This window comes from Ascidia mentula, chromosome 3, assembly GCF_947561715.1.
Source record: "Ascidia mentula chromosome 3, kaAscMent1.1, whole genome shotgun sequence".
Lineage (NCBI taxonomy): Eukaryota > Metazoa > Chordata > Ascidiacea > Phlebobranchia > Ascidiidae > Ascidia > Ascidia mentula.
Genome location: NC_138568.1, coordinates 18,276,349 through 18,300,229, shown reverse-complemented (window position 1 = coordinate 18,300,229; position 23,881 = coordinate 18,276,349). Strand labels below are relative to the sequence as shown.

General features: G+C 39.9%; 4 protein-coding genes across 4 annotated transcripts; 2 read left to right on the top strand and 2 right to left on the bottom strand.

Annotated features, from left to right (window-relative positions):
* Window positions 1-174: 174 nt before the first annotated feature.
* LOC145895855 (uncharacterized) lies at window positions 175-11,891 on the bottom strand. The gene is made up of 15 exons (XM_082984636.1): window positions 11,777-11,891; window positions 9,232-9,375; window positions 8,879-9,052; window positions 8,090-8,302; window positions 7,700-7,827; window positions 5,310-5,448; window positions 4,590-4,778; window positions 4,235-4,345; window positions 3,819-3,993; window positions 2,983-3,172; window positions 2,463-2,638; window positions 1,835-2,059; window positions 1,385-1,562; window positions 737-953; window positions 175-356 (listed from the first exon to the last, which is right to left on the bottom strand). Exons 1-15 carry the CDS (start codon window positions 11,889-11,891, stop codon window positions 175-177), a joined length of 2,556 nt encoding a protein of 851 aa, XP_082840762.1.
* A 15-nt stretch (window positions 11,892-11,906) lies between these two features.
* Window positions 11,907-15,984, top strand: LOC145894527 (uncharacterized). Its single transcript, XM_082983142.1, has 5 exons — window positions 11,907-12,001; window positions 13,005-13,175; window positions 13,513-13,610; window positions 14,268-14,455; window positions 14,844-15,984. Exons 1-4 carry the CDS (start codon window positions 11,982-11,984, stop codon window positions 14,318-14,320), a joined length of 342 nt encoding a protein of 113 aa, XP_082839268.1. The 5' UTR covers window positions 11,907-11,981; the 3' UTR covers window positions 14,321-14,455; window positions 14,844-15,984.
* Window positions 15,985-17,641: 1,657 nt separating this feature from the next.
* Window positions 17,642-19,393, top strand: LOC145895256 (uncharacterized). The gene is made up of 3 exons (XM_082984026.1): window positions 17,642-17,780; window positions 18,154-18,421; window positions 18,714-19,393. Exons 1-3 carry the CDS (start codon window positions 17,685-17,687, stop codon window positions 18,935-18,937), a joined length of 588 nt encoding a protein of 195 aa, XP_082840152.1. The 5' UTR covers window positions 17,642-17,684; the 3' UTR covers window positions 18,938-19,393.
* A 909-nt stretch (window positions 19,394-20,302) lies between these two features.
* Window positions 20,303-23,626, bottom strand: LOC145894894 (uncharacterized). Its single transcript, XM_082983563.1, has 4 exons — window positions 23,489-23,626; window positions 22,046-22,205; window positions 21,405-21,575; window positions 20,303-21,106 (listed from the first exon to the last, which is right to left on the bottom strand). Exons 1-4 carry the CDS (start codon window positions 23,579-23,581, stop codon window positions 20,562-20,564), a joined length of 969 nt encoding a protein of 322 aa, XP_082839689.1. The 5' UTR covers window positions 23,582-23,626; the 3' UTR covers window positions 20,303-20,561.
* Window positions 23,627-23,881: the final 255 nt, after the last annotated feature.

Here is a 23,881-nt window from a genome sequence, read left to right as displayed (position 1 = left end):
ATTTGATGTTTCCGAGACTTTGTTAGTGTTGGTTTTTGTATTACATGACATCCGATTAAACAGGAAAAACACTTCACAACAAAACGATCTCGGAGAGCCAAACACAAAAAACAATTTTATGGCAACCAATAGCCATATGCCATAATGCTTATGTGCCCAGCCACAATGCCCTCTCTATTCATCATCATCTCCCAAAGCAAGGTCTGGCATCTTGTAGGAGCTGTGTTTTGGTTTTCGAGCTTTGTGGGCCACCATCAAAGCCACGGTAATTAGAAATACTGTAACCACAGGGATGGCAATGTAATACCATTTCAATCCATCACCACTTCTGGAAGCTGGGCTTGAAGATGGAACAGCTACAAAATAAAGATGTTTTGTTTGATTTCAAGTGACTTCCAACAAAAATATTGTGAATAACCATTATTAAATTAATTGTATTGAGATATTATAGTAAAGCAGCTTGCGTCGCATATTTAAGCTAAAGTGCACTTTTGTGCATTTAATTCCTGAAAAATCCTGAAATATCATTAAAACGGACAGCGGGTTAGCGGAAACATCTCGTAATCTCGTGTTTACTTTGGCAACAGTTGTCTTCAATCGCAATAATTAGTAAATGTAAGACGACATCTTTTGGTAATGTGGTGTGGTTATCTCATCCTTTGCTGCAGCATCTTTGCTTTGCTGTTTCATTATATTAAACATAACTTAGTTTTTTCTTAGCTAATGACCCTCTCACCTTTGCACATTTTCAAATCATCTGGGTCGACTTGAAATCCTCTCACACACCCACACACTGCTCTATTATCTTCACTCACTGAACACAACTGTTCGCATCCACCATTACCACTACCCCCACAAACATCTTTCAACACAATTTTTCCGCTCGTCACCATTTCGGTCGTTGAAAGGAGTGTTACTGAACCCTTGTCATCTCCGCCGATACTGGCGCAAACCTTAGAGGAGAAATGTTTGTTACAGCGTGTGTGGCAAAATTATCATAATAGATTTAATATTTCGTAAAAATCGCCTAGAGCTAACCGAAAAACAAACTTTGTGCTTGCATATTGTCAACAGCACAGCTTTAAATATTTACTGTGTGAATAAATACAGTTTTCTTGCGGTTTTTAGGTTAAAGAAGCATTCTATTTCTTGCAAGAAAAAAGTGATTTCACACAGAAAAGAAAATTAGCAAATTTTATTTTACTTTTTCTTCACATTGCTACTTGAGTAATTGCAGATATATTGTGGGTGTTTTCTAAGTTTTCAAATGTGTTTAATGGGGATGTTTACCTTTATTTCGCTAAGTGCGCATTAATTTGGTAACTATTACGTAAAAAAAATAATTTAACGTTTCTGTGTAAAATACACAAATAACATATGTTACCTCCGAGCAAGTTTGATCCCCACTTTGGTCACACTTGTTAACCACACAGTGAATGTAAATATCCTCACTCTCACCACCGGAGAAGGAAGTTGGGGAGAAAGCGAGTTGAGATTTGGTTGCAGTGTTCTTGTAAATCGTAACTGAGTTCTCCAGTTTGTCACCGTTCGATGCCAAACATCTGTACGAAATTTTTGAAACTAAGTTCGATGTCAAGACGCCATTCTAAGACAGATTTGCTAGAGTTGCCCAAATTTTAACGTTGTTCGGCCGGATGTTCTTTTATGGCCAACAATGTTCATTTGATTTAAACGCTCGTGATGTTGCGTTTGGTAGGTGCTGTATTTCTTATCCGCTGTGCTGGGAATACTGATGATTTTCTCTAAGATTTGCTTGCCATGCTGACTACCAATGCCCTTTACTTTGACAACGACCTTAAAAGATTCTACTAACCCATTCTCCAAAATAACTCGTTTCTTTCCCAATTTTGGATCCGCGGAGTCGCTTTGCCAACACTGCAGCCACTGGAGGGCGTAGTTGTCTTTCAGGGAAGGTAAATCCACTTCGAGGTAGGCAATGTCTCCTTTTATTAGAGGAGAGCTGATGTCCAATGCCGACGAAAACGTTGCGTCACTTTTTGCTTGAAGAGTGAGTTGGTTGTCGGCGGAAAGCAGGTCTCTGTGAAGACACACATTGATGTAAACTCTTCTAATGGTTAAGAAATACTCACACCAAGACTTCTTCTGCATTATTATTTTATGCGTTTCTACACAAGTGATTATGTATCGTAAAAACAAGCTAAAGTGTTTTAAACTGAAGTTGTATAATATCTACATTATGCACTGTCACTTACAACGTCGGCAACATGTCGCAAGTTTTCCTGGCGATATTTATGTTTGGGCGATTCCGTATTTGCTAATTATGTACATGGAAATGTAAGGTCATGCATTTTCAGTACAACATAAGTAATGCTTGCAACCGACTTATGAAAGGTGTTTCGCATTGTAAATGAAATTTTGTCGCACAGAGAAATGACATTCGCACCTTCATGTAACATTTTTAGCCCAAACAACCAGTTTACCTTCTTTTTCGCAATGGTGTATAGAAGCGGTATTTGACCGGAGTCAATAGAGTTCTCGCTTTAGAGTAGGTGCAGTCCATCTCGTATCTGAGTACGGTCCGTCTCGATATGACTGGTCCTCGCAACCCGAACACACCAGAAAGAACGAAGGTAATGATTTCCTCATCGCTGCTCATCTGTGAAAAGAATTGAAGTTTAAAAAATCTTACATTTTTTTACAGATACAATTGTTGAAGAATAAGAAGTCGAGCGAAAAACGTTTTTTATGGTGAGCTTCACATAGGGCCACCTATAGGTATTTACGTATTTTACCGACTGTTTAGCTGACAAGATCGTTGCAAGTTGAACCACAGCTGCACTGATGGGACCTTACTAAGTCGAAACAGTGGCCCTGTCTGCATCTCAATATAAAAAATAGTTCGTTGTTCTTGGCCTTATGGACAATACACAGTACTATCTGCATCTCAATGATTGTAATGTGACTTTTTATCTCAATACAACAGAAAATAATTACACCCACCGCATCCCGCACCACTCCACACTTATCCGAGAAATCGTGTTCGAAAATGTAACGGAGTCCGGCGGAATCTGCGTAACGTCGTCCTCTGCACTCGGATGAGTAGTTTGTCGGATCCATATTGAATGGGAAATCACCAAGGGCCATGTTTGCGAGGTTGAACCCGGCAGCGTTGAGGACAGACCTATCCAATCTGGGCAAAACCAAAGGAAAATTGCAGATATAGTTACGCTATTGCAACCTTTCAATATTCCACTTTTAAACCGTTTTCACCGTCGTAAACTTATCCCCTGACATGAAAAGTTGTTGTTATAAAATAGCTATTCAAACTGTTGATTTTTGCAAAACTACTATTATAGCATCTTGTGTATAAACGTATGTTTAACAAATCAATAAAATTGGAAGAGACCTTGTCCCCACGCAAACGGGAATTTATTAACAGCTATTGGTGTTTTATACATTGTTCTATTGATCAAGTATATCTTTAGGATATGCACAAGCGGTTAATCAATAAAATGAAAGGTTTGTGGCGGATGCCACCCTTGAATTCACTGAAGCGTGATACGTTTTGATTTTAGGATTGCCTTTTTCTGCGAGTTTCGAAACAATTAAGCGTTTTCTGGGAACGACGCGCATTTCAAAAAAATACACGCTACGAGGCACCCGCTTCAGGTTTAATATTTACAAAAAACAATTTCTTTTCTAGTTGAACAAGATACTGGGCTATGACAAAGATCGGTTTCTCGTTTATACAACTCAGACTCCTTATGTTAAACACGCAGCGCATCAGCAGCCGCACAGCTAGGAGGCTTGTGACAATTGGACACAACTTTACTTACACCACGGAGAACGTAGTTTCCCCACAAGTAACAACTGGTGTCAACAGAGCCCAGCTCATGTTAGTGTTAAATTGGCTGAATGTAAAAGAGTCGCCGTCGTAAGTGCTCACGAGGCTTCCGGACATGCAAGCACTCGATCCTGCAGTTGTTCCGGTCTCAACTTCCTCTGCAGTTCCTGTGCAAGTGGACAACTTGATGTGATTAGATTGTTGTTTATCTAATGTTTTTGTCTGCGTCTGTTTTGGAAATATGCTATGCAAAAAAATTACGTAAAGCTTGCAGTGTGGCCTGTGGTTGCCAATACAACGTATGATAAATTTATCTGTTTTTTTTTTTTTATTTAGAATTCAAAATGTTTTAGATTAAGGTCAGTTAGTTGATCAATATTAATTTAGCTTGCGAGGAGGTTATCTTACCTGATCCATCACAGTTTAAAAACCGAACCCTAGAGCAGTCCGGTGCCCATCGTTCAAGTCTGTTTAAAGTGCTGTCTGTTTCTGGGTTGTCGATTGAGCCGCAATCCAGTTCTACATACAAAACGCCAAGGCAGTTTGTCTTATACAAATTGACCTGCACCAAGGAGAATGATGTTTCAGTCTTCTGTATAGTTCCCCCATAGTGCCACGAAGAGAACAGAGTTTAGTTGCACAAATAAGGCAGTGTTTTGTTATTACTGTATGTAACCAAGTTGTTGTATCATGTATGCAGTAATATAAAAAAAAATTAGAAAGTTTTCAGGCTAGCACAGATAATACTAAGGAGAATTTTTACCTGTGTAAGGAACGCATTCACCAGATCCGTTGAAAATATAGGTGGAATGACAAACTATGAGAGAGTCATTCACAAGGTCAACGCACAGTGCGTTGTCGGGTATCGTGGCAGTGGCGCATTCGTCGATGTTCGAGCAAGTTTGCCCGTCGCCTTCGAAACCGGGATTGCACGTGCAAGTATGGTCGGGACCTGTTGAAACCGAAAAGCAACAACTTATTGTTGATCGTATTTTTTGGAACACTTAAGCAGCAAAAGTGAGCTCTGGGACAGGCTCCTGGGAAATGCTTATAGACAGAATATGGAGCTTGTATACGCCTACTTCAGGTAAGCAATATCACAATTTGATTCGATCTTTTGGCCTTAAAAATTTGCCCTAAATCAGTCGGATGTGCATGAGACTGGCCCTGAGTTTTCAAACTTTAAAGTAAAGTTAAATTTTCACATTGGTTGAAGTGGAGATTTTCCGACAGTTGAGCAGGGCTAAACTATTTGTGGAGGTTTCATACAATGTGAACCAATAGAGTGACGCGCCTATCACTACATTTAACTTCGAATTGACCGGGAGTAGAAAATGCGAACACAAGTAGTGGCCGATTTTAGTGAAGTTGACATGTTTCAAATTTAAAATGGGCCAAAAACTTATAAAACCACCGGACTATGGTCTGTATATTCTTGACACAAATTCCAATCTTTGCAAGTTTGAGGAAATCTACTACTTACCAACTTGATAGTAGGAAGCATGGATTCGATCACTGCTTCCGCAAAGCTCATTAGCAGTAGGGCCACAGGAGACATCACAGTTGGCTGCCGCCGTGTTGCCAGTGGGGTATGTGTCTGTACAGTAACACGAAGTGTTCACCTAAAAAAAGAAAATTGTTAGAATTTACAATGTAGAATGCAATATACAGTGTTCCACTTTGGCATCATGCAAAAAAACATAAAAATCATTACAAAATCAAAAACAAAAACAATCACAAAATCTCGTTTTTCCTCTCTTAAAATGCACGCTAGTGTTGCAAAATCCTCCAATTAATAAACATTGTAAAAAGTCAATCCAAAATGTAAGTGCGATTTAAGTAGCTTGTATTATTAGAATCTCGTGATAGATTTGTGTCCAACAGAGTAACCTAATTTTGAACAACTCCTATTAGAAAACACAATCTTATACAGGGAGTTGTTTGAACAACTTTCTCAAAAAATTTGTTGCGCGAATGCTTTTTGCAACATAGTTTAACAACTTTTACGCTTTCACATTTTGTTTAAATTGACGCCAAGTATGGTCATCATCGTAGTGAGGCGATCTCAGCTATCGTGTTTCGGTTGTTGTAGGCTTAATAGCATTTCCTAAAACGACTTAAGTTTTTAAATTTAAAAGTCAATTCACAACAAACAGATATTGCACTTTTTGAGAACTCTTAGTATAGTGTTTCAACTACGTTTATTACACAGCAAAATGTATTTGTGTTTTGCCTGCATTACATAAAATACGCAATGTTTGCCATAGTATGGTATGCGTCAAATAATTCATTAACTACAGTATTGTTTGGGTAAAATAGTTTACAAAGCCTACTATTCTTATATTTGTGGTGCCCAACTGCACCTTCCGGGTTATAGACGAATGACAAAGGGTGGAAATGGGTTTCCTTATTTTGTGGGAGTTGCTACATTAAAAAAAAAATTAATATGCATCTTTGATTTACATTTTTACGCCAAGGCAGGATCGACCAACTGCATTTACTTGACCTACACAGCTTTCTTATCGAACATAAGGTTAAAGTGCATATGACACGGCCATGACAACTTTGCGTAAAACTAAAGGTATACCTACAACATACATATATCCAAAGTTTTACGGTTCTACGTCAAGTAGAAATGTAGAACACTGCACGAAAAGTAGCGGCGACCAAAAATCGTAAACCTATTGCGCTGAGGCGGAAATGACATCACACAAAGCGCTCGCGTTGAAAAAATGTATTGTTTAGATAGGAGAAGGTACCTTACATTGCAGATATCGAGTAGTTTCAAAAATAGGAGAATCCACAGATTATGTCTGACCTCAAAGGTCAGGACAGGGTTTTACATCACACAAAAATATGTCACTGTGACGTCACAAAACAAAGACTTATTTGTCCCTGATTATCGGAAGACCAAAGGGTTTTGCAGAAACGACATTTCTCTGTACTTCGATAAGACGGGAATGGTGCGTTTCTTTGCTCAGTGACATAACATGACGTCATTTTGGGTGTGATGTCATAACTTTAACCTCGCCTTTGAGTTGACTTTAATTTGACGATTCCAACATTTCTATAGTTACAAACTATACAAACTCGAAAAATACAATAGTGGTTGATTTTGGCAAATTAAATAAATCATTTATGACCCGAACTCTTAGGCAACGCTGCTGCCAGGCAAAAAGTGGTACTATGACAGAATAACTGTGTTGCATAATCCGCTCATTTAATCGGCCTTTTTCGGCGGACAAAATTCAATTAACCTACTTCTATCTTTTGCTGTGAGTGGACAAAACGACAGAGCTAGTGCTAAACTAACGGTTTGTCTCTGTCGTGTTTTCAAAAGTTCATGTATCACGTTAGCGATCATGAATGCTGTAACAACCAGAACACCCTGTCCCAGTAACTGTTTTATTATTAAACAACTAAATAAGACATTATAGGTCGAACCAGTGGCCATCTGTCTGCAGCTCAAATTAACATAAAAATCCGTTTGTTGCACTTGTTCACTTGTTGTCCCCTATTTAATGCAAAACTATACTAAACCAGTTTTACAATGTTTTCCATTTCTATGCATAAGGCTTGCTGCACTCACACTCTCAAAGCGTCTTCTTTGATGTCACGCAACAATAATCTCGCTTTCGCAGGATTTCGTTCGCAGTGGTAAAAGTGCGACTTTAATCAGCTGAATCTTAGAAACCAGTCATCGTATCAAGCTACTTTTTTCGCCAAAAATGTTTTAAAGTTATGAACATCTCTTAGTTTAATTATAAACATGTTTTATTTTTCCGTGTCACATGCACTTTAAATCCCTTCATGCTTTGATTCAGCTTGATAGCGATTCCACTGTTATTTTAGAATCGAAAACAATCTTCTTACCAATGCCGCATATGTAGTGTTGCCGAAACAATGTTCCATACATTCAAAGGCTGTCAAAGTTGCAGATTCAAGATCAGCTGGTGCAGATAGTGCCGAGTTTGACGCAGCGATGTAGCAACCCTTCTCACCTGTGAAGTATAGTCTGCAGGATGACTGACCTAATTAGAGTAGTGTTTTCCAACCTTTTTCGCCCGCTAAACAATGTTATCTAAATGCGATAAAAACCCCAAATATCTCAGAACTCCCAAGTAAAGACGTTTTGCCCTTAACTTGTCGTTTAAAGTCACAAAAAATCGCCCAAACAAAATTGTTTGCTTTAAAACTATCTAGAATCTCAAGAAACCTCAATAATATCGTGGTGTAGTTACTTGTAGTAAAAATCATAATTACGTGTTATGCTAACGCACGTAGCATTAAGACTACAGACTGGTTCGGCGTTGATGTCGCAGGCGTCAGAATCTTCCAACAGAGAGCAGGTGAAGGGACTGCTGATGGTGGAAACGTACCCTGCTGCACATACGCAAACATAGCTACCGTTCGTGTTGCTGCAGGTTGACCTAAACGGGTCACAGATGTCTGTTTCCATGGCACATTCATCGACGTCTAAGTGCAGAAAAAGAGATGTGAATGTTTACAAACATGAACCACCAGCTTAATTGGTGGCAGATCCAAGGCAGTATTAATGCTTTCCGTTATTTACTTGGACTGTGCAAAAAAAAGCCATAACATATAATGCATTGGTGTTTTTGCCTCTAGCGCTATCGGTTACCAAGCAGATCTGTTTGGCCATAGTGCGTTCCGCAGTGGTTCGTCTCTGTTGTTCGGCACGCAGTTTTGGGTACCCAACAGATCGACGTTGACCGGAACGGTACCACAATGTGGAATTTAGTGTGCCTGCTACTGCAGAAGCTAGCATAGTGCCACTTCAACAGCTGCACTGATGAGACCTTACAGGTCGAAACAGTGCGTGTACACACCCTGTCTGTAGCTGGCCAATATTTGGACTGTATGTACTTGGAGATGAGATGTCCAATATTACTGCAACCTTACCTCAACTTAATTCTACCGCATGCACACCCGCATGACGTTGATACACAAATGTGTTTAATTTTCATCTGCGAGACAACCTTGGCCTTGCATACAGGCCTGAATAAACACAAACTTGCTGTGATGTTTTACCGTCGCAATCCCTGCCAAGGAGGTAAATATCACTTATTCTCCCCTCTTTCCATCCTGGACTCGGGCATGCGCAGGCAACCTCGTAGCTGGTCGCGTTCCACGTACAATCGTAGACGTTATGTAGAGCGTCATAGAAGCATTCATTGTTAATGTGTTCGGTGCACGGGTCATTCCCTGATAGAGAAGGAAGTAATAAACACAAGGCAGAAACATATTTAAAATGAAAATGATTTAAAGTACAATCGACGTCGATTGAAAACCACATGTTCCTTTTAAAAGTAACCAAGCCTCGCCTTTTACCCAATACCGGCAAATAAGTGAGGAAGTCAAACATATTATACAACAATTCTTACACTGAAAATGGAAAATAAATGGCGCACTTGGATCCGACTTATGATCGCGCATGGCGTCCATGCAAACGGAGTAATTCGCAATCTTCAGTTCATTTGGGCATGCGTGGAATTGTGGGACGTTGATGACCGTTTGACCTTGAACACCTGAGTAACAACAGAACAATAAACGGTTTAGTTCTCAAAATGACTTTTGGTATTGTGTGCATGGTCCTGGGCCCCAGCTGCAAATGACGACTAGGCGACCGACCTTAAGGATCAGTCTGCATCATGTGACAGACTGTAGCTTGTACTTCTAGTGTGTACGGTTTTGATGTTTGGCGTGTTTTGTGGCTTATTGAACAGGCAATTAAATCTTTTCACCTCAAAGTTTTGCTTATTGTGGATGTCTCGAAAATTTACGCATATAAACAAGTTTGCAACATCAGTATGTGAAACTTAGCGAAATATATTCTAGGGCGAAAAGAATAGTGTTCTTTTCCTTATAAACCCCCGCATTCAAAATATAAGGCGAGTTTATGCTTTAAAAAACACCTTGGCACCAGTGACATAAAAATATGACCTTCAGTCACTAATTTGTTTCAATGACTATAAATTCATTGCAGAGAGAATAAACACAACATTTCTGCCCCTCGTGTCTGCTGGTTTAGTGCTTTTGCGAAAATCCAAATTTCTCGCTGTCGATCTCGTAACCGTCACATGCCACATTTTTTATGAGGTCTCACGACATTTCTTTAACAAACCCCGATCTGTACAGGATAATTCCCACGTGAATAAAATGTATTCTTTGAATACCCAAACGGCAAACAGTAAACATGAAGCCCACAAATACCTAATTTCAAGGCCACACGAGTTAATCCAACACAAATATATTCAACGTGCTAATAAGCAAATTCGTCTGCCAACAGTGGAACCAATAATGTATTTTCAGTGATCTACAAATCTGGGACTGGAAATAGTGACCCTTATCTCTCCACAGCAGCCCACTAAACGAAAGCAACGTCACGTTATCACTTTACTGTGTTTTACTCTCAAGCAGTCAGAGGCATACGTTATGATGTTGCTTACCTCCGAATAAGTGGAACCCTGAGAGAATTAGAAACACGAAACCCACCAACATTCTTCTTTTTCACCTAAACCAACTTGTACGGTACAAGTGTATCAATTCTGAAAAGAAGACGTTAAATTGCATACGCATTCGACGAGTCTGCTCTGACAGAATTTCTAATCCAAATGAACCGTTTATATCTGAGAGACCGATGGTCGATCGCCTCAAAATCTACAGCGCGGATAATTTGCATGTAAGAAGATTGTTGGTATTTGTTAAATATCACGGATTATGGTTTCTTGCCTCTAATTGAAGAAAACAACGTTGCTATATGCTGCTATTTTACCATGCAGATGACCTTGCAGATTCAATGCTAACAGCGTCAAACAACCTTGAAGTAATTTCTATGTAACCGACCTATGGTTTTTTAAACGTTGATTTATTAATCCAACGGCGTTTCGCCACACAACGAAGGTTCATTAGCGTTAAGGTGCGGCTCTCAAACGGGCAAAAAAAGGTAAAACGCAAGAAAATTAACAACGCCAACACCGTTTGATTGCCAAAGTTCCAAAAATATTACATTGTGTCTAGTAGCGACAGCAATATAATACCAAAATAATTAGACCTTACCCTCGACAGCAACAACCTGGTACGTATAAATATTTCTTATCGAATAACATTAACACAATCAAGGCATAGACCGTTGAGTGCATGAGGATTTTTGAATAGTTTATGATTCATTGTAAGCTATTGTGTACCCCGGCTTCCTGCTTATCGCGCGGAGTACACGTTTCCGTTGTGTGGCCATTGTTATGTAGAGATGTCATTGGGCTAATCCTTGCTGTAGTTAACACAATATATATAACATGGATATGTATATTAATATACAGCACTCACAAACTATAATGTTTCGATGGGTTTTGCGGTGCGCCAGTGCTGTAATATTTATACGTAACACTTTTCCTTTGTATAGCTATGCAAACATACGATACTATTTCTATGGGGAATGATCACACAGTATAACTTTATAAAGTTTTGAACCCTTGGCAAATCTTACCACGAATAAGAGAGTACAATAAACCGGAAAATTTAACTATTCAAATTGGTACAATGTGGTGTTATTAAGTGTCGCACCAATTTCCGTTCATCTTTTTACGTTCATAGCTTTTTAACGGGAAGACTTACTCATGTATGGAATCCAACAATCCTATAGAATCATACTTGTTTTAGCACAGGTATTTGTGCGGTCTTTTCCAATCGCGGACAACAATACGGTCAAATTCATATGCAGCAATTCATTCAAACACAAGCACAACAATAGTGGATGTTGAGGTTGCTAGATTTAAAATACGCCATAGAAGTGCTGTTGCTTCGTTTACAGGACAATCTGTTACTGAGTCTCCGTTAACCATAGAAACAACAGGCGATTCAAGGAAAACAAACTTTTATTCGTTCACAGGAATTTGAATCTTGATTTAAAAGGACGTGGCCAGAACCAACCTTGGTTCAACATATCAAATGACTCCGGGAGTTCCCCCGGTCGTTGGATCTGCTGACGGGAAGAGAAAAAGGCAGTTGTCCCCACAATGTGTAGATAGGCGCTGCCCAACTTCATTTCTCAACCAGTTACTATCAAGCTTGTGTCGTCGTCGTGGAAAGGAACAACCCTGACGAAGCAAGTGCGCACGAAACAAATAACACTACCATGGCCATCACTGAAACAAAGTAAGTGCATGTATTGTGTAGTTTGCTCTGATTTTCGGCCTTTTCGTATTTTGCTTGTTATTCTAGTAAATAAACTGCGACTTCAGTTCACGGAGCAACCTGACTTATATTTTTGCCTGGTTGCGTATGTGCTACACTAAGGAGAAGCTGTACATAGTCGGATTAAGTTTAAGGTTGTTCATACGCATTCAGCAGTGTTGCGGGTACCCGGATATTGACCACCTTTCAGGATACCTAACATAAATTTTACGACACAAAACAACAACAAAATTCATGTTTATAATAATACCACCAAAGAGGAAAAGCAATTTTGAAATTTTGAGACTTTTTAACCTGAAAGCGTTCTTTAATTTCGCTCAAGAATCTGCCGCATCCAATTTAACCGATTAATATCCATCTGGATTCGGTTGAGTCGGATAATTCAGAGCTGGAAACATCACTAGCATCGAACAAAAATATAATTTTGAAGTGGATATTGCCCACATTATTGCATCTTCTTATACCAACAAACACAAAATATGGGTATTTGTAAGCAACGATATAACGCCAGCCTACTTTATAGGCTTGCGTGGGTGAATTGCTTACAAACAAAACGGTTTGTGAAAGTTGTTGGGTACCAACAATGGAACGGTATTTCACTTGTAATTGCCAATGCAGAAATATTTGGCTTACCTCCAGATGGACCAGGATCGACTTATTGTGAATACATAATGGGTCTTAACCAGTTGTTCCCAACCGCAGTGCCGCTGGACCATGGGACGCCATATGTACCTTCAGGGGTTTCGCGAGCTATATTCACTCTGGTCGTTTTTCACCATATGGTTCGTCGTGACATTTTAAATCCTACCTTGAATCTGATAGAAAGGCTGATCGCAACATTCGCGGCGGTCGCTCATTGGTTGGCCGCAATTACGTACTACAATATCTTTATGAATTCCGCAGGGGTGTCGCAAGTCAAGAAAGGTTGGGAACCACAGGTTTAAACAGATATCATTGTTTTAAGCAATTCCCAGCAGGGAAACATCACCGTGGGTGAAAATTCTCGAACTGTGAGGTTCACCTACAGATTAAGCACATTCTTGCATCTGCCGCCCACCTTACAACGTGGAAATGCGGTGGGACTTGCTTCTGACGGGCTCTTCTACGTCGCAGAGTGGCATGTCAAATGCTTCAGGTAACCAAAATTACTCACAAAAAGTGATTGACGATCAACGCCAGTGTGAATGTTTATTTAAAAAATCTCACAGAAATATTAAATTCGCCATGACGTCATCGTCAATTTCTGTGTTAAAAGGAAAAAAAAAACACAAGCAAAGCTTTACGGGGTAGTAGGCAGACCACCTCTCAAGAACAGACTGATTTCTGTTGCTTAAATGACATTTTTTACTTAATTCTTCAGGTATTCATCGCAAAATTAGATGTTTCAGTTCACGATAATAGAGCACAAATGAACACAAAATAGCGTTAACCTATTTCTTCCCAAACTATTGCGTAACTTCAATTTCCTGCAGCTGCGGCGTGCTGACCGACCTGCGACACGCCGGTAGCTATTTCCACGGAAGAGATTGCCGGTTCGTCAACGGTCTGGACAGTGGCAATATACCCTTAGGTAAGCGATCAGTGTTATAGAAGTGTTATATTTTACTGCCTTTAACAACTGCATGTTTAACAAGTGGCCATGCTATGGCTGCTGTAAGTTGTATCAGAATGTATGAGACCCTGTTCATTCAAGATGAATATTCGGACAAATTTGATGTTTTTCTTGTTTTTTTTCTTTAGTTACTGTGAAGCGCTGTGAGTCTCTTACATTACATAACCCTTAAACCATGCATATTATTGTTACAAACGCAAGTCACGAATAGTTGTGTTGTTTATAAGTATGGTGTTTTAGTTCGCTCGGTGAAAACAAAGACTCTCCCAGGGAAACTAATTTCTCCGCGGTGAAACACAACTCTCCGTATCCCCAACAGCGCGCGACTGGTAAAATTCCATGACGTAATCAGCTCGCTCGGCTTGGTTTAAGTTGCGACATCGATATTTAAACAATACTGTCTGTGTCGCAGGAATACAATGGGAATAGACTAAATTACATTAACATTGCTGTACAGGAACACTTTTTAATTAAATTATGGCGCTTCAGCAGTTTTAAGATGTGCGATGTAAATCTTTTGAACACTATTGCGTCCTCCTTTTAAAACAAACTTAATTACAACATAAGGTATGCCAGAAATATCTCAATTTACAAGAAAATGAATTTATTTTTTAGATCGGTATGCCCACGTTCCTCCACACGGCGACACACTTGATCTCAGCACGTAATTCCAATCAACATGAAGAAATTAAGTATCGTAAAATTAAGTAGTTTAAACAAAAATTGGAATATTTAGCCAAGTTAGTTTTTCTAAGTTAATCAAGGTAATTTCCATAATTGGGGCACTCCGCTCCACAAATGAGGTGAGTTTGAATTGGCGATAACTGGTTGCTCTCAATTAATGTAACGTTACATCACGGCCTGCTTGCAACAAAACTAAATTTACAGAAATAATTCACAGTATGCAACGACCGAGGAAGTAAATGTGTACAAAGTAAATGTTTGCGCTGAAAACTACAAATATTTAAAAACCTTCTTGAACTTCAATAAATTTCGGTTTGTATTAAATTTCTCTGCGTGTATGATTGAAAAAACTTTCTAAGTTCTACAGCATGCAATTTACAAACCAGCACTGACCTTGGTTGTTTTATACTGCAGTGTTCATAACACTTGACTATTCAGTTGTAGGAGTATACTTTTTAAATACTGAATGATTTTGTTATAATAAAACTTATTTTTAATGGTTTACAGAATACATGAAAAGGAACTTTGTTGTGATTTTAAGAAGTTTACGCCTATCTTTCGAGAAGATACGTCTATGCAACTAAGAACTCAAGCCTATCTGTGCAGATACGTGAAATAATATGCAGCTCTCTCACTACGTTTAACGTTCCCTTTGCGCGCCTGTAGCGAATCGGAAAGATTGCCTTCTTTCTTTCACTCTCGTCCCTCGTGGCCATCCGAATGGGAGCCGTTCTAGCCGGATTCGCACAATTCGACTAGTTCTGGTTCCACCCGAACCCTCACATTCACCGGCGGACCCACCAGAGCACCAGCGCAACGTTTCACGTTCACGCGCACACGCGCACACACGCACGCACACACGCGCACGCACGCACGCACGCACACACGCACACACACGCACGCACGCACGCGCGCGCACCCACACGCACCCACACGCACCCACACGCACCCACGCGCACACACGCGCACGCACGCGCACACACGCGCAACATTCATATTCCACCTCGTTTTAGGTGTTGATTTTTGTTTTTTGTTTTGTCCTTTTCCCGAGGGGGTAGCGGCCTCTCTCACTACGTTTAACGTTCCCTTTGCGCGCCTATAGCGAATCGGAAAGATTGCCTTCTTTCTTTCACTCTCGTCCCTCGTGGCCATCCGAATGGAAGCCGTTCTAGCCGGATTCGCACAATTCGACTAGTTCTGGTTCCACCCGAACCCTCACATTCACCGGCGGACCCACCAGAGCACCAGCGCAACGTTTCACGTTCACGCGCACACACGCGCACACACGCGCACACACGCACGCACGCACGCGCACGCACGCACGCGCACCCACACGCACCCACACGCACCCACACGCACCCACACGCACACGCACCCACACGCACCCACACGCACCCACACGCACGCACGCGCACGCACGCGCACGCACGCACGCGCACACACGCGCAACATTCATATTCCACCTCGTTTTAGGTGTTGATTTTTGTTTTTTGTTTTGTCCTTTTCCCGAGGGGGTAGCGGCCTCTCTCACTACGTTTACCGTTTCCTTTGCGCTCCTATAGCGAACCGGATAGATTGCCTTCTTTCTTTCACTCTGGCCCTCCTGGCTTATTGGCGTTTAATAAATTAATAATAAGTAACAATCAGATTCTTGCGGTCTTGTTTTCTAGTGCTTTGTTTGTAGCTAATGCAAAGATAGCGTAAGTGAGAGTTTTAAGAAACCAAATTCCATCCTGGTGGTAAATTTCAATTTCTTAACGTAAACACAACTTGTGTACTTCCAACTATTTTATTTGCCTGCACTTCAAATATCAAACCAATATCACGAGGAAGTGTTACGTTAACACTGAATAAGGGTTCCCTTGTTTGCAAACGTGAAATTCATCACCAGAATTACCTTTAGCTCGCGAAATCTCGTGCTAATATAAATGTTTAACAATCAGTCTTTCATTAACGCAGTACACCAGCAAGTACTATAGTTATAGACCAGCAGAGACTGACACGGCGCATTGAAGAAATTGATATTGAACTGATTTTCAAAATTAAGCATCTAAGAATATATATTTTCTACAGTTTCAGTCAGTGGCTTTTTTTGCATTAAAACAAAATTAAACAGGGTCCTCATTTTCCAGGAAGATTCCCGACCACCACCTTCGGTTCAAAGCTGTTCGGTTCATGCCAGTTCATTGTACTCGTTACGGCGTTCTTACACTTGTCATTACGACGGGAAAAAATAAAATTATTACATGATATTGTATTTTCCGTTCTTTAGTCATCCGATGTGACAAATATCCTGGAAATGCTTGACAACATCCTCACATTTCAACATATTTCCATGCAGGAAACGTGTCTGTCTTTGCACTTCTTCCTCATACTGGTATATTATTCCTGTTCACAATAACAAGACCGTGTTTTAAATTTATTTGTCAAAACAGAAGTTGACTAATTCTCGCAGATGGTTGGTAGCTTATTTGTTTTTTAGGCATCCACAGTATACGTTAGAACCCTGACACTGAAAAAGAAACATTAATTTATACAACACTTCTACCATAAGAGTTTTGCAAGCAACCTGCTGCGATTGGCGAAAATTTCCATCATAAAAACAGGATATTTTGAGTTCTGTAATGTCGGGTTTTTCTTATTTCCATAATATTTGAATGCACCATATGGTGAGTAACGTTCTTTTCCCGCGGGATTTGTTAAATACGAAACGTCGTAACAATACAGTACGTTAATTTTATGCCAGAAGAGCAGTATATTTTAAATTGCAAAAATATATTTACCCATTTCCTGTGACGTGTTTTTAATATTTTTGTCATTTCCTACCCTGTGGAAAGACGTTGTTGATCGGTCGTTGGTATTTTGGACATTTCCTTTTCAACACATTTGTCATATTGTCACGAATGCTTGGATTCACAACAAACAGCAATTGAAATACGCAGGGTTACATATATTTAAATGTACAGGACAACAATGGAATTGTATAGAGTGTATTTTGTTTTCCTTGTTAGCATCCTGCAGAAAACTTACTGTCTGCGAACTTCTCTTGCAGAATTTAATTCGGCAGTAATTGGTCACATAGCGTTGTTGTTTGGTGCGATAAGACTTGAGTATGTGGAAATTGTACTTTTAGAAAATATGACTGTTCTTTAAAGTAACAACCAGACTTAAGCAACATGTGTAAACGTATTTTGACCTTTTAGATTTTAACTATATCAGCAAAATAATAGAGTTATTATACAACCTATGTATGGGTATCCACCCTCACACGTATTTTATGTGGTCTACTGAGAAATTTGTTAACAGGCGCTTGTAGATTTTTTAGGCTTATAAACAAGGGTTTCAGTAATGTCGAAAATACTATTGAAGAGACTCGTCGTCATTTTCACAACGTTGGCCGTTGCCTCCTGTATTGTTGCCCTGGCAACCGAAACGTGGATAACGGTAGGTGTGTTAATTACTCGGGACGGAAATGCTATCTGTAATTGATTTCTTATACTATATCATCTTGAGGTCGTGGGCGTCTGAATGAGAGTAGTGGGATAATATTGGCCTGGTAGTCGAAAATAGCGCTGTAAGTTGGGCTTACAATTTATTTTCTTGGAGTATGAAGTGGGCTTGAAGTATATACTTTTCCCTTATTTTTCGACAGCAACTTCACATAAAAACACTCATCTGACATGCAAGATCTGTTTAATTTTATTAAATCAAATCAAATTCTTAGCAAAACAAAAAAACAATTACGCGAGTTTTTAACAATAATTAACGATAAACTTAATTATTGTTAAATTAACGAATTATTAACGATATTTTTCAGGCATGCGATGCAGAGAGAGATGATGGTTTATGTGTTAACACCGGTCTGTTTCCCATTAACGTGAACAGACACGGGCACCAAATTATCATGTCTGCATATTCAGTGCAGCAGGATACATCACTCCAGGCCACAGCAGCCCTGCTTATTTTAGGAATCGTATTTGGTTTTTCCGGGATCGTCGTGATAGCTGGCCACTCTTGTATATCCTTTGTCGAAACAATAAAGGCAAAATTTCCCAACCTCGAAGCAATATTTATTTACTCTGCAAGTATGTCGCTAAGTAGTCACTGGCAATAAAAATAATCGGACCCTTGTTGCGTAACTTTTCAAACAAACCATTAAACTATACCAAAAAATGGGTCTAAATTTATGTCAGTTTTGTGGTTTGTATGCTTATCTTTCAGATACTGAAGACGTCCATATGCAAAATACTTTTTCCTGACATTGAATAAACTATGGCTGGCGATAATCTTTAGCATTTTGTTTCTTGAACAACGAAAGACATGTATTAGCCTACATCAGCTTGAAAACACGCTTATTTCACCACTTCATTTCCGCAGGTACGTTTTTTCTTCTTGCAATGGCCGCGTTTACTGCGACTCAAGCTCCGAAACTTCACGATGAGTTTGACGCAAAATTAAGCTTCGGATTTTCATACTTCGTCGCGATGTTCGGAACCATATCTTCTCTCTGTGGCGTCACAATGATGATCATGAAACGTGCCAATCCACCGCCCGAAGGTCAGGTAACGTTTCAGGAGAGCAGGCCGAATGAAACGGTCTAAACAGTGTTTCTTACCTGTCGGTTGGCAGCATCGGCCAAGCACCCGGCCCTTACACCCAGAAAAAACTTGTGGCCAAAATATCCAGGGTTCAAATCCCGGAATGGTCAATTAAACTTTTTTCATGCTTGAATCAGATTTCCTACAAATTGCGTGTACCGTTATGGCGATAACTTGACTAGGCCTCTCCTCAAGATATTCAGGCTTTTCCTGAAATATCTTTTGACGCAGCCCACTCGAAAGTTGTGATACTGTCCACATGACAACAATGTGATATTGGCTTTAATAGTTGCTGACATGTTACACAGGGTATAGTATTTGTTTTCTTCCAATGGTGTCGCTGTTTTTGTAATTTTTTGCGTTATTTTCGTGTCAAATATGGCCAACTTCAAACATTAGTTTTTGTTGCAACATGTTGTCTGTTTGGTTCACGAAACAAAGTTTTTTTTTTGCCGTACTAGAAACCCAAAGGTCTTGATTTTCATTTTTCCTACAACATGATTCCCATTGCAACATATTGAACCGTTTGAATATAAATCTTCAAACCCGTTTGCTTGTTTTCTAGTTTGTCCAACTTTGGAAGTGAGAAGATTTTAAGAAATACAGACAGTTTACCTTGAAAGCACAAATGTTGTCAGAAAAGCGGTTGCTTCAGGTTATGATAAATTTTCTATGAAAGGTTAACCCAGTGGTTCCCAAACCCCCCAGCGCCCCCGTTTGCAATCGTAGGGGAGGGGGGCGCTGGTGACTGATTGGGCGATTGGGAGACGCTTGGTGACATGGCAAATTTTCTCTTATAGCGCAAGTCAGTGTTTCCCAACCGGTGGTACGTTTACCACTAGTGGTATGCGACCGCATTCCAGGTGGTAGGTGAGCATCTTTTCGTAATTATCTTAGTTCTTACTTGGTGGAACGTGCGTTCAGCGCATTCACCACTCTTTAAAAAGGAAAAAGAAATCGTCTTGATATCGACAATTGAGGAGACTTGCGATTGTTTTTGTCCGACATGAAACCTGATATTGAGAAATTGATGTCATTACACTAACCTCACCCATCGCATTAGTTGACAAGCAACAAATAAATTCGTTGTGTTTTTTGTCTGTTCTGTTGAGCGTTGTCAAATGACTAAGGTGTTTGGGGGGAGCGGTACAGAAAAAAAAAGTTTAAGAAACACAGGGATAACCCATTGTGACTCTTTTATGGCAATCTTGTGCGCTAAATTTTATAGCAAGACAAATAACGTTGGTGAAGTAAACAAAAACAGTTTGGGTCTGCCTTACTGTAGCGTTGGTTTTAATGCTATCACATGTTCTGTCTTCCTCACCATGATCTGACTCAGGGTTGCTTAAAATTCTGACAAGCTTATACCGAATGAAATCGTTTATTGAGAAGTTTTCAAACCCAAATGACCCGAACTGAAAAGAAAGGAAAGAGCTCGGTGATAGTGTAAGCCGTTTGCCATTAAAGCCACATGTTCACGCTATTTACAAATTTAAGAACTTTCAGGAAACTGTCTCAAATTTGTGAAGTTGAACGCAGAATACCAGATTTGATATTCAGAGAGTAAATGTCAGTCAGTATCGTCAGCAGTTGCAGACCTATGTACAAACACATCCGACCACACAACCTAAGCCAGGGGAACGCGGTCAAAATCCTCGCCAGATCGGCGACGGCAAACCATCAGCATTCCCAAAACCCCGGCAATTATAGCAACCAGAGCAGACATCCATCCAAGATAGTAGGAAAAGCCGAAAACTGGATCCATACCTTGAAACATCTGCGCCGCCATACTGGCGTCAGCCCCACTCAAACCGGGAATCTGTCGTTTCTTGCGGTTGGGACCCAGTGGCCATTGGGTCGGGAAATTAAAGCCGTTGGTGTCGCTCGGGAGATTCAAATCATTGGCATTTGGTAGATTTGGTATGTTGATGTCACCCATGTTGGTATTGGAGGGTAGGCCAGAATCTCCAGCAGATGGATAGTTGGGAATATTGCCCATGTTGCCTCCCAAGTTGCCTCCCATGTTCTGGAAGATAGACTGCAGACCGCCTGATCCACCTTGCATGCCTCCTGCAACTCCCAGACTCCAGGTAACAACGAAGTTCATTGGTTTATGAAGGTTGTGTGCTTGGGTTGCCGAGTACACGATCATAGCAACCATGATGAGACCACCTTTCAAACGAAAATAAAACAGAGCAATATTAATAGGTATTTTACAAGACATCAAGACCTGCATACACATAAAATTAAAAAACCTTCCAATTCTTATACGAAACACGGGAAAATTCACATCTGCAAACGATTTGCTTTACTAACGGCGCTGACTAAAAACGTCTTTTTGAACCACAGAAGATAGACTTAAGCCTCGTCAAATCGATATTTCAAAGTTACCCAATATTTAACGGCAAATCCAATAGGCTTACCCGAAATTTTGTATCAAAGGCGATTCGCCTCGTTAATAAATACGCACCTGCCGACAGATTAAGAGCCGATCCTGTACGAGTGCGTTGCATTGAGAGAGACTTGCTGTATGACCGAGCACACATTCCTCTTGACACACACACGAGGCCGGCAATAAGTAAGATGCATGCTATGACCAGAAGACCGGCAGTGACGTGAAGGGCAGTCTCCTTCGAAGAAACTGTAACAAGAGGCAATAATCAGACAAACAGTTGATCTAAAGCTTTCATGCAGTTTTTATTCAAAGAAGGCATCCAGAGATTGCATCGGTTCTGGCACTGGCAGGCATAATCTAATTACTTGTTATGTCCAGCAAACAGTTAAAATGAATATTTTATTACATTTTATTGTATGTTTAAACTGCTTCTCCATAACACTAGGGTGCATCACCACATAATAAGCAGAACGTTAATGTAGGACAGTAAATATTATGTCCCTTGACACTTTGCCAGAAGAGCTGCCATTAGAATTTATATGATATTCAGTCACTATGAGTGTATTTGTAAAAATGGAAGCTATTCATCAAAAAATGCATTGACTAAACCAGAATGAATTTCTTTTATGTTCGCTTTACCCGTAGCGAAACTATCAGCAAAATATACAAGACCAAAAATATATACACATTAGCTTTTAATCTTGAAAGGCACTTACATGAAAGGGCCACTTTCATGTTCACCAAGTTGGCGACATTCATTCCTGCCTCCATAACACCAATACTCATGCAAGCACTCATTCCAGATAAAGAAAAGCCTGGTGGTAGCTGGCTTGCGGCTCCAGAAGCCTTTATAACGTGGGACATATCCATGCATGCCTGCAAGTGTACAAAAATATGTTAACCTGGGTTTTTTTTCACTAAAAATTTTTTGGCAAATTACCGAAATGCCAGCAAAAATTTAGGACATTTTCAATTGATTTTGGTCATAACATGTTAACAATCAAAATACCACAATAAACTTGCGGAGTTGATGTTGGGCTATATTTATTGTAGCACTACCAACTGATTTACCTACATGGGTTCATCATCACATGGTTTAGAATCTAAGTGTTTGATGGTTGTCAGACAACAGGCCAATATGTGCTTATTCCAGGTTTGTTACTTAAAATTTGTTAATTTTTACCAGTAAACACTAAAGATAATGTTTTACTGCGTCTGTGATCAAACAATGTCTTTTGTTTCTGTGTAAAGGAGGGGTCAAAATTTTGTATTAAGAAAACAATTTTATGCAGTTTATTACTGTCTAGAATATATTTCAAACAAATAATCCACATGAATGCATTCTCTAGTTGTTTATTTATTACCATTTAGGCAGTTATTATAAATTGCATTATACCTGGCAGCCACATGTATTGGCATTATGTTCTGTGACCATGTGTGCGTGTGTAATAAAGGGATTTCTACAAGGTTACAAGAGGGCTTTCATTAGCAAAAGGTCTATGTCTGACCAATTTGATCCAAATTTAGACTGGCAAAGCATCCGCTCCATGTCTGTGAATTGGTTCGCCATAAACTAGCATGTACCGCATGGAGCGAGCGTTGCTTACAAGACGAGTGTGCCACAGTGTTTCGCCAACCCAATACAACCTCTGTTCTACAGTACATGGTGTGGAGTGTCGCCTATACAAAGGCAGGAATTCACGGAAGAGATTGTGTCGCTCACCACGCACATGATAACAAAACGCGCCTTTGTCACACAAACAACACATGAAACATGAAAAGGCGGATTGGGCCCGATGCTTCGGTCGTAATCAGACAGTATTTAAAAACATTAAATCGTTCATAGTGATAGCTTTAAAATAGCCAAGACAAAAAACGTAGTTCGTGTCAACGTGCAGTTTGCCGAAGCAACAAAATCACATCAAACAATATTCAAATAAAGTCACATGGTCGTGTGTCGAAGTTAATATGGCCTTCGCCTGCTGAAGCATGATCGCCCAACCGCGAACGCCTTTAAGTTAAGCTGGCCAAGATGACAGTAAACGTTGGCTTCAATCAATTATAAAACATTTTTTGAAAAAACCATTATAGGATAAACACATTAGCATTTTTCTGCAGAGGTGTTTTCTTTATCTTTTACTGTTAGTATAACTACTCACCTTCATCCATTCGGGGGTTCCCAATGCAGCAAGTGTAAGAACTATCGCAACCGAAGACAGAAAAACACAGATTCCAGGTACAGCCGATCCCATTTTCTTGTTTAACCGTCAAGGGTATCGATTTATAACTCTTACTAACTCCTTGGTAAACAAAGCAATATATAATTTTAGTTAATTTTCAGTTCTCCAGTGTGTGTGAAACGTATAGTTACTGCATTTCTTGTCCTATGCCATGCTCGATATCAATGTACATACAAAGAACGCTTCAAATACCCTTCGACTGTTCACCCTTCAGGCTGCATCCATACACTAGACTGCACCGGCCAAGACAAAAGTCGACAGATATCAGCCTCGGCCTTCTCAGTCAAAAAGAAACGCAAACTCTCTCCTACG